The sequence below is a fragment of the Heloderma suspectum genome, chromosome 3 (genome assembly GCF_057233095.1).
Source record: "Heloderma suspectum isolate Gila_16-S chromosome 3, 16-S_ref, whole genome shotgun sequence".
NCBI classification, from domain to species: domain Eukaryota; kingdom Metazoa; phylum Chordata; class Lepidosauria; order Squamata; family Helodermatidae; genus Heloderma; species Heloderma suspectum.
Genome location: NC_139460.1, coordinates 130,331,741 through 130,342,977, shown reverse-complemented (window position 1 = coordinate 130,342,977; position 11,237 = coordinate 130,331,741). Strand labels below are relative to the sequence as shown.

Here is an 11,237-nt window from a genome sequence, read left to right as displayed (position 1 = left end):
CCACAAGTAGAAGATGAGTACAACAGCACCCTCCTGCACATGTTCCCTAGCAACTGATAGACAGAGGCATACTACCTCTGATACTAGAGAAAATATGTAGCTATCATGACCCACAGCCATTGATAGCCTTATCTTCCTGAATTTGTTTTGATCCCATTTTAAGGCCATCCAAGTTCATGGCCATTACTACATCTTGTGGTAGTGAATTCCATAGCTTAACTATGTGATGTCCTTTTAGCTGTCCTGAATCTCCCACTGATCAGCTTCACGGGATGACCCTGGGTTCTAAGTATCCACTGTCTCCACATCATGTGTCATTTAAACACCTCTATCTTCTCCCCTCTTACTCGACTTTTTTCTAAGCTAAAGAGCTCCAGATGTTGTAACCTTTCCTCACAGAGAAGTTGTTTCAGCCCATTGATAATTTTGGTTGCCTTTTTTTCACCTTTCCCAGCTCTACAATATCCTTTTTGAGGTGCAGGGAGCAGAACCGTACACAGTATTCCAAGTGTAGTTGCACTATAGATTTGTATAGTTATTATGATATTGGCAGTTTTATTTTTGATTCCTTTCTTAATGATCTCCAACATGAAATTTGTCTTTTTCCCAGGAGCCATACACCACAATCCGAAGATCCTTTTCCTGGTGAATTACTGCCAACTCAGCCTCCATCAGTATATATGTAAAGTTAGGGATTTTTTTTTTTGCCACAATCCACATCACTTTAGATGGGCAAATTTTAATGCCATTCCCCCAGTTGGACCACATATGCCATTTTAATGCCACTCCCTCAGTTTAGAGAGATCCTTTTTTGTTTTAACCACCCTATATAATTTGGTGTAATTAGTAAACTTGGCTATCTCACCATTCAACCCCTAACTCTTTCTATACAAACCTCAAATTTATACAGTGACCATTCAGAACATCATTAACTGGCAATAACACCATCTTCCTAGATTTGTTATGGGTACCTGCACGGTTCCACAATATGCCATTCATGGCTAAGGGTGCAATCTTATGAGATGCGCCCTGGCTACTCGTAAGCCTCTGAACTCATGCCTCCCACTCTGCAATTCAGCTAGATGAGCTGTTCTGCCCATCTAGAGGCTTCAGGGAGGGGGGTAAGGAGGCTGGGGATACTTTGTAAGCCCATGTCCCCAGTTTTTGCACCTCCCCCAGGGACACTCCCTTCTCCCCACTCCAGTGTTCTCTCCATGCCAGCTATGAGGGGGAACGGAGCACAATTTCCTGGTTCTGAGATAGGAGCCCTGTCTATGAGCTCAGAGCCAGGAAAGTGAGCAATCGTATGTCCCCCATCCCCCCAGACACTGGCTGAGGGATGCTGGGAATTGTAGGACTTTTTTCCTGTCTAAGCATGCACAGGATTGTGCCCTAAAATAATGCTTTTCTATACACCTGCCCTTAAATATCTCTCCTTTGCTCAAGATACAACAATGACATTTGGATCTAGACCCCAACAACATCTTCAACATCTGGATCTAGATCCCGAGGAAAATTCTACCAGAATTTGTGCAAGTTTACATCTATGCTTTTCATAGGGCTACCAGGTTTTAATTTCAAAAAACAAGGATCAGTTTTCTGCTATGATCTTTGTACTGACAGTTGTCTTTTCTTTTGAAATTAGGGGATGTCATGTGTTATCTTCTACACCAGCAGTTCGCAACTGGTGGATGGTTTCCTCAAAAATATACAAGGATTCTTCAGTTAAATTAGTAATATGCAGGACTAATATCAGTAAATATCAATCTTCCCGCACAACACCCAGCCACAGGAGAATTTAGAAGGGCCAGCAGTGTCCCCCACATCAACTGTGTGCACACATTCCCCAGAATTCTCTGCAAAATCATGCAGCAGTGTTGTAAACTCAGGGGTTCCTCCGAAGGCAAGTACTTTCAGAGTTCCTTGTCCTGGGATGTAGTCCTAGATCACACCTCTATGAGGGTGGCCAGATGGCAGAAAAGAACACGACTCCTGTACCTTTAATAATTGGGCAGAACAGAGGTGGGCAGACTTCAGGATCTAGTCTTTTTATTGTTGGAATTCCAAAATCCACCCACTGGAGTCAGACACAAAAGAAATATATTTGGAATTAAAGAATGTTGGTCCCAGGAATTTGTTCTGAGTACCAGAACTGAATAGAGCTCACCCTCCTTCCACACAAAACCCTGCTCCTGGTTACCTCAAACTTTCTTCACTTCAGCATCATAATTTAGGGCTGTGTGTGTCATTATTTTGTTGCTGCTATGAGTCAGAAATCCTTGCTGAACTACTGAAAAACACCCAGAGATGTACAGAGAGTAGATCCCGATCTACTTTCTACCCACCCCTGGAACAGAACTGGAATTCCAGCAGGTATAGCTTGCAGACTGCAGATGGCGGGAGCTCACATGATTCAATAATAAACAATTGCTACATATGGAAAGCTAACCCTTCAGGCTGGCTTAAAACGTAGGCTAAAACCTTCTCCCAGATTCCTGTGCACAAATGATTATTATTTACTTGTCTTGAATATACGCCCGCGTAGAAATTCCAAAATAACGAGCTCCTTCTGTATATATCTGGAGGAGCATTCAGTCATTGGAGGTTTACTATCTAAGCGGAGGGCTCAAGCCAGCCTTTCAAGCCAGCCACGACTCCCGCCCGCTTTCCCCGCCTCGCAGGCCGCTGCCTCACCCGCCCTGCCAGGATTGCGTGGGGGGGGGGGGCGGCGCTGCGACCAGCCTCCTCCTCCTCCGAAAGAACTTCGTCCACCAGCGTCGCGACTAACGCGCCTGCGCTTTAAAAATTCCACCATGGGGGCGGGGCACGTTCCAAGCGGCCGTTGGGCAGGAGCTGGACGCCATGAGCCAATAAGAAAGCGGCTATCAGGGCGCGTGAGCCCCCCCCTTCCTCGTCCTTTGTCCTGTCCATCATTCTCCCCCACCCGCCTCCCTTCTTCTCCGGCATTTCGCTCCGGCTTGTGGAAAGCGCCGCCATTGTGGGCAAGCGCTTAAGAAGTAGCACCTCTCCCTCTCTCCCCGTAGCCGTCGTTTTCTCTCGGGTACGTATTTTGTCGCTTCCCGTCTCCGGAGCTGCGCATTCCGTTAATAGCGTAAGGGAAGAAGAAGGGGGAGGACATCTTTTCCCCTCATGTGTGAGACTCGGTCTTGGAGAGGACCGTCTCCCCCCCCCATTTTCCCGCGTTACCCAAACGCTTGTTTGTCCCCTCCCTCTTTCCGTCCACAGAGCTTTTCTACGTGCGCGAGATGGCGCGTTCCCTCTCCCGTGTTTTGCGCGCAGCTGCTCTTCTCCGTCGCCTTTTGCTCTGTCTCTCTGTGGGTACCGGTATACCTCAGATTTTTCAGCCCTAATTGCAAAGGGTTCCTGAGCCCTGGCAAGCAAAACTTGGCTTTCTAGACGTTCCGGTGCCGGCCCTTTGCGGACACCCTCGAAGCCACAAACATGATAGTTAAATAATTTTCTCTTCCGCTCGTAACTATATAGAGTGATTTTCAATCCTTAGTTCTTTCATCTTCGCAACAACCACCTATGGCGTAGGCAGTCAGCCCCTTAAACCTGGAATCCGATGCACACTTGTTTGAGAGTAAACCCCATGGAATTCAGTAATTAAGGGCACAATCCTGTGCATGTTTAGAGAGAGAGAAAAGTCCTACAGTTCCCAGCATTCCCCAGCTAGCCATGATGGCTGGGGAATGCTGGGAGTTGTAGGACTTTTTTTCTGTCTAAACGTGCATAAAATTGTACCCTAAGTATGTGTAAGATCAGGCTGTGAGGCCAAAACCAGGTTGGATTTTTCATCTAGCTGCAGTGCTGGGGTGGTCACTTTAAAACGTTTTTATTTATATATTTAAACAATGTCTATGCTGTCCTCCAGAGCTTCTAGGGTAGTTTCAAAACAAGGTAAGCTACAAATAAAACAAACAGTATGTTTAAAAATAGTACATTAAGGGAGCAATCCTATCAGAATAGGCAGCCGCCTCTGAACTCAGAGACAACCTCCTATCCAATATAGGGTGGGCGGAGCGCAGAGGGGATCTTCTCCACGCTCCAACTGACCTGCATTCGCAGCTAGACAGCTGATTTTGGCTGTCTAACCACAGGACTCCGGGGCGGGGGGAGGCCGGACAAAGCATAGGAAGCATCGGACAAAGCATAGGAAGCATCGGACAAAGCATAGGAAGCATCGGACAAAGCATAGGAAGCATCGGACAAAGCATAGGAAGCATCGGACAAAGCATAGGAAGCATCGTACCAGCACTTCTACACTCCCTGCCCCCGAGAACTCCCCTTTTGTCCCACTCCGCGCTGCTCATCCTAGCCCGGGGACAATCCATGCTGCCTACGAGGGGGCAGGGAGGCAGTTTTCCAGGAACTGACCTTGGAGCGTGGGCTCTGAGGTCGGTTCCTGGAAATTGAATAATCCTATGCATGTTTAGACAGAACGAAGTCATACAACTCTCCTCATGTCTCAGCCACTGTAAGCCCCTTCAAAATGTTAAAAATAAGGTTCCCACTCTGGACTGTGATTTCTAACACAGGTGTCAGTGGAGATGTGATGGTCTGGAACGCGATGTTTTGACTCCTTCGAAGGACCAGGAAGCCTGGAGGTGCAGCTGAGAAAATAGGCAGAATGTAGTGTAGGGTAGAGGGCATTTTAGGTTTTCATTGCGTCACATAGATGTGTTTAATTTAATATTTTGTATGCTGCCCTTCCAAATGTTTGATATTGATGATTATAATTTTTAAGTGCTATACTTAAAAATTAAAAACTTCGGAAAGACACAGTAAAAATAACCAACGAGGGGGTAACTTCCAAAGGCTACTCTAAAGTGATGTGCTTTGAATTACTTTCCATACAAAGACTGGTTGGAGTTTTGTGTCACAAGGGAGGTGGTGGGCTCTCCCACACTGGAGGCATTCAAGACGAGGCTGGACAGCCATCTGTCAGGGATGCTCTGACTTGGATTCCTGTGTTGAGCAGGGGGTTGGACTCGATGGTCTTGTAGGTCCCTTCCAACCCTACTATTCTATGATTCTATGACAAGGGCTGTATCTGTATTTGAGGAGCAATGTATGCAGGCTCTATAGGAGATGAGGCCACATCAGAAAGCCAGTATTTCTCATGTATGAACCCATAAAAACATAGTGGCTATATACCTATCCACCATAGTGAGAAAGAAAGCGTGATTAATATTTAAAACCATACTCAGTATTTCTGTAGTGCTTTTCCTAAATGTTGAACATGTATCACATTCATTATTTTAGTAATCCTTAATAACAAGCCTGTAAGAGAGGCCAATATTATCCCCATCTGCAGACAAGTGGGCTGAGAGATAAAGGCTTGTCTAAGGCCATCTAGTGAGTTCATGGCTTGCTTGAGTTGAGTTGGAGGATTCTGTTTCACAGCTTATTCTCTTAAGTGCTATACTACATTAGCTCCCTGAAAGATATAAGCTATAGATTTGGTGTGTTTTCTATATTACTATGAATATCAAATATCTTAATGCTCTGAATGCACCGTAGTGTATAATGCTTTAAAACAGCCTTCCCCAATGTGGTGCCCTGAACTAAAACTCCCATCAGCCCCAGCCTAGCAGGGTCAGTTGTTAGGGATGATGGGAGTTATATTTTAAAAAAACTGGAGGACACCACATTGCGGAATACTCCTTTAAAGAAACCACATTAAGGTTGCATCCTGGGTCATTTCATGTAAAAATGGATATAGAATTCAGAAGTTCTTGTCAGTATTTATGTTCTCCTCTGAATGAGACAGGCTACCATGTCTGAACGTACTGAGGTGACGTGAAATGCCAGGCATTTTGTAAAAATCATAATGTGACATAGCATGAGTAACCGTATCAATAACAATTACATGTTTTTGACTGTAGGCTTAAACTTGTCTACATATTAAAAACATGAATTTAATGTTTCTCCCCCTCCTATTACAGTTCTGAATAAATGTTGGTCAATAAATGTTTTTATGAGGCTCATTTATTACCTCTCTCCATCTGCTCTGGAGGATCCCCCAACTATTGCTGTTTCTCTCTCTTAAAATACATTTCTAGGTGTAATCTGATATGTGCAATACCTACCACTGACTAATTGATTCAGTCTGCAATCTCCAGTTTGAGACTAGGTCTGTCTAACTGCAGACCTCATGGCCACCACATCTGGTCAAAGTTTTCGACTTTTCTGTTTCTTCTTCCACCCCCTACTTTTTGTATGATCCAGCTTGATGAAGAGTTCCAGAGAACTCAAAAGCTTGCACATTTTCCTGGAATTTTAGTTGGTCTTAATAAAGATATTGCCCAATTGTGGATTTTCGATTTGTTTCTCATGGGCCAGCATGGCTGTCTTTCCTTTTTTTATGTGCTTTAGAACTAGCTGGGCATTTTCTGTAGATTGTTTACTTTGTAAGGCTTTCTGCAACAGAAAGAACCATCTGGAACCAGCAAACAACTTAAATTGCCTTCACAAAGTCTACTGATAACTTTGTAAACAATGAAGTGATTTATATGCAGAATTCTTTGTGCAAAGGGTGATAGGCTTAGAAATGTTTAATATGTTCCCCAAAGTGGAGGAGGGGATATACAAAACAAGAGCAAACATTTCCATATTTAATGAGCGAATTTTTAAATTTTATTTCAGGAATACTGGAACGCACAGTTTGAAACATGTGTAGCGTTATGCAAGTTGACAGTAGAAAAATTGACATGTTGAAGATCTTGCATAAAACAACGGAGCGCTTAGAATGTGATCACTGCAATTTCAGAGGCTCTGACTATGAAAACATACAGATTCATATGGGTACTATCCACCCTGAGTTTTGTGATGAAATGGATACCGCGGGATTGGGGAAACTTATATTTTACCAGAAAAGTGCAAAGTTGTTCCACTGCCACAAATGCTTTTTTACCAGCAAGATGTATTGCAATGTGTATTATCACATCACAGCACACCATGCAGGATCTGACAAATGGAATGAAGAGCAGAAAGATTTATTAGACACAGAATCCCTAAAGAAGCCTCTCTTTGTGGAGCCTCAAAAGCCTTCTCTGTCTCCTGAGTCTCATAAACCCACTGTGCCTCCAGAGTCTCAGAAGTCTGCTCCTTCTGAACCCCTGAAGTCTGATGTAGGGTTGCCCTCCAAGATACAAAAGCCCATCCCAGTTGCATCCCTGGAGCAACAGAAGGTAGCTCCAGTTGCATGTCCAGAGCCACAGAAACCCATCTCTGTTGTATCAGAGCTTCCAGAACCAGAGCCACTGAAATCAAACCCTTCTTTGACTCCAGAACCATTGAAGCCGGCCTCAGTCGAGTCCCCGGAGCTACCAAAACTGGTCTCTGCTTTATCCCCAGAGCCACAGAAACCTGCCACAGCTACATATATGGAGCCACAAAAACCTCTTACAGTTGTACATCCAGAACTATATGTCTCTATCCCAGAGCCAGAGAAGTCTGCACCACTTGTATCTCTGGAGCCACAGAAACTCATTCCACCCATATCTCCAGAGCCTCAAAAATCCATTCTGCCTGCATCTCCACCTGTGGCTACATCAGAACCACAGAAATTTGTTCCAGCTATGTCTCCCGAGCCCCGCAGGCACTCTCCAGCTGTGTCTCCCGAGCCCCGCAGGCACTCTCCGGCTGGGTCTCCCGAGCCCCGCAGACACTCTCCGGCTGGGTCTCCCGAGCCCCGCAGGCACTCTCCAGCTGGGTCTCCTGAGCTAAAGAAACCTTCTGCTACTCTGTCCTCAGAATCTCGTAGGCATATTCCTCAAATGCGGAGGCCTGGTTCGGCACTTTCCCCTGAGCCACGAAAACCTGATCCACCAATCTCCCCGGATCCCTGGAGGCCTGCCCCCAATATTAATCCAGAACCTTGGAGGCCTGCTTCTAGTATTTCTCACGAGCAGCAGAAGTCTTCTATTACTGTCTCACCTTGGTCCCCCAAACCGCCCACATCTATGTCACTTGAGCCTAGGAGACCTGCCTCAGAACCTCGAAGACCAGGCACTTTGATGACCCCAGAGCCTCAGAAGTTTATGCCAGAGCCTTGGAAGTCTACCTCCTTGCCTGAGTCTCAAAAATCTAGTCTTGCTTCCTCAGAGCCCTGGAAACCCATTTCTTCTGTTTATCCTGAAGGCTGGAAGCCTGTTTTGCCTCCTGACACCTGGAGGCCAACACCTTCGGTACCACCCCCTGCTCCTCCTCCTCTGCCAACGGAGCTTAGAAAACCTGGTCCCCCTATGTCCTCTGAGCTTTGGAAACCTTCCTTCTTTCCTGAGCAACGTAAGCCAGCACCTTCTGTGGCTCCTGATCCTTGGAAATTTTCTTCGGATTCCCGAAAGCCGCCTTTCTTTTCAGAGACTCAGAAGCCTACCCCTTTTGTTTCCTCTGAGTTGCAAAAACGTGCTTTGTTTTCTGAACCCCGAAAACGGGCACTATTTCCTGAGCCTAAAAAATCTGTTCCTCCTGTGTCTGCTGAAGTACAAAAACGATCATTCTTTCATGAAACTCACATGTCTTTTCCTGAAGTCCAAAAACATGCTCTCTTTTCTGAATCTCACAGATCTACTCCTGTCTCTCCTGAAGCCCCAAAGCATGCCTTCTTTCCAGAGCCCCAGAAACATGTTGCTGTTTCTCCTGAAATTCAAGACCATGTTTCCCTTTCAGAACCTCAGAAACCACCAGTTCTTTCTCACGAAGTGCTGAAGTCTCCTGCAGTTTCTCCTGAAATCCAGAAACATGCAACCTTTGCTGAACTTCAGAAGCCACCTCCTGACTCCCCTGAGAAACAAAGGCAAGGTTTCTTTGCTGAGGCTTCAAAACACTCTCTTTCACCTGAGCTCCAAAAACCTGCTCCTTCTGATCAGAAGCAAGTCTTCAGTTCTGACGTCCACAAACCAGTGGAAACAGCAAGCATCGAAGTCCACAAAACTGCTGTCTCTGACTTCAGCCAACCTGTTGTGCCTGTTTTTTCGGAGTTGCAGGCATGTACTGAATCTGGTAGTAAAGATTTCTTTACTGAGCATCCAGAAGGTGAGAATCCATTCAGTAGTCTGTTAGCTCCAAAAGAACAGTCTGTACAAGCCAAGGAACCTACAGAAGAGGTTTTATATTCTTGTCCAAAGAAGAAACCCAAGAAGGAGAATCAGGAGACTTCTAATACAGACCTAAATAGCAGTGAAAGTGGAAATACTGAGATGGATACATCAGAGGTGAAGGAACAGGAATCCGTCAGTGATCAGGAACAGTTTGATACAGAATCTTCTGACCACAATAAAGAGACTAAAACTGATGTAGCTACTCCTACTCAGCCTCAGTGTATGTTGCAGTTTACAGAAGAGAAGGAAGCTTTTATCTCAGAAGAAGAGATAGCAAAGTATATGAAGCGTGGCAAAGGTAAATATTATTGCAAAATTTGTTGCTGCCGGGCTATGAAAAAAGGTGCTGTTTTGCATCACTTGGTTAACAAGCATAATGTTCACAGTCCATACAAGTGTGACATATGTGGAAAGGCTTTTCTCTTGGAATCTCACCTTAAAAACCATGTTGCTGCACATGGTCAGAGTTTGCTTAAATGTCCACGTTGCAGCTTTGAGTCAAACTTTCCTAGAGGCTTTAAAAAACATTTAACCCATTGCCAAAACCGTCACAATGAAGAGGCCAATAGAAAACAGGTGGATACCACTACTGAACCACCTAGTCAGAGCCAGCCTAGTGAAGAGGCCAATAAGACACCAGCAGATGGCACTGAACCATTGAATGAATCGCTTACTGAATCGTTTACCGACCCACAAACTCAGTGATTTTTGTTTTGGAAGTTCGGGAATGTCTAAATGTGTTGTATTGTGCTGTAGTCAGTGATATAATTGAAATTATATATATATATATATATATACACACACACACACACACACACACACTCACACACCTGTTAGCATGTTACAGTAAACTTGATAGCCACAATCCAATGCAAAGTTAAGTTCACTGAAGCTATTGATTGAAATGGATTCTAGAGTGCTTAACTGTGTTAGATTGTGGCCATTATAATTTGCAGAAATAGTAGCACATAACTAAATTAATAAGCTTGTACTGGATTGTTCAGCGTCTTACATTTTTTAAACAAAAGGGGCAAATTAAGTCATTAAAAATTAAAGTATACAGTTAGAAAAGCAGAACTCTAGCAACTAGTCCAATCACTTAACTGTACAATCCCAGTTATATAGTTCAAGCATCAAATGTTGGAAGCATCACTAGATGGAGATAGCTTTAAACATTGCATGAAATATGTCTGGTTTGTCTGGAATTGTAAGTTGTGATCATTTTTATATGTATTGGAAGAAAAAAATCACAGTTCCCACCTCAATGGATTGCTTGCTTAGATATTTGAAACAGTGGTTTTCTCACCATGTCTGAAGCACGTTAATGTGTATGAAGTAGCTATGCTGAAGGGGTGGGCAGTTGGTGACCCTCCAGATGTTTTTGGCCTACAATTTCCATCAGCCATAGCCAATATAGCCAATGTTAAGAGGGCTGGTGAGAATTGTAGGTCAAAATCAGTAGATGGCAACAAGTTGCCCACCCCTGAGCTATGGTAATGTCAAATGTATTGGAAATGCATATGTGCTGCATTGTATGATTGTCTTTCATATTAGGGAAAAACATTTTAAGGAGTGTTTTCTATTCTTTTAACAATAAAAATCATTTGTTGTGCATTTGAACTAGTCAAATTGTATGTGTTAGGTAATGTTTCATCAATTTGTATTTCAAATATTGATTACTGGAATTAATAGTTTTCTGTGTATTCACTAATATAGGAAAATAATTTACAGTGTACATCCCATTTCATTCATATCAAAGAAATCTCTCTTTGATCCAAATCCAGTACCATATGCAGTTACATCACACATGATCTGGCTGTCCTACATGAGTACTGGATGTAGATGTCAGAAGAATGGTATAAGAAGCAGCAGCAACCATGCCATTCAGAATATTTGCCTCTCCACAGAGCTTTGGGTTCTCTAAGTATGTTCAAAAAGCTGGATCCTCGGTGCTGTTGAGTTTTGAAATGTGAAGGTGTCACATCTCAGCCTTCATACTCACATTGATTTAGGCTACTAAAATGTATTTATTTCATTTCTATACTGCCCAATAGCCGAAGCTCTCTGGGCAGTTCACAGAAATTAAAACCACAGAGTGCAACATAAAAC

General features: G+C 43.9%; 1 protein-coding gene across 2 annotated transcripts; it reads left to right on the top strand.

Moving 5' to 3' along the window:
- Nucleotides 1–2,962: 2,962 nt before the first annotated feature.
- CHAMP1 (chromosome alignment maintaining phosphoprotein 1) lies at nt 2,963–10,805 on the top strand. 2 transcript variants are annotated; one of them, XM_084844526.1, is made up of 2 exons: nt 2,963–3,061; nt 6,670–10,805. In XM_084844526.1, the coding sequence occupies exon 2, from the start codon at nt 6,696–6,698 to the stop codon at nt 9,831–9,833; it is 3,138 nt and encodes a 1,045-aa protein (XP_084700652.1). In that variant the 5' UTR covers nt 2,963–3,061; nt 6,670–6,695; the 3' UTR covers nt 9,834–10,805. The 2 variants fall into 2 exon arrangements, with proteins under 2 accessions (XP_084700652.1, XP_084700653.1); XM_084844527.1 differs by lacking the exon at nt 2,963–3,061 and adding an exon at nt 3,251–3,335.
- The last annotated feature ends 432 nt before the right edge of the window (nt 10,806–11,237 follow it).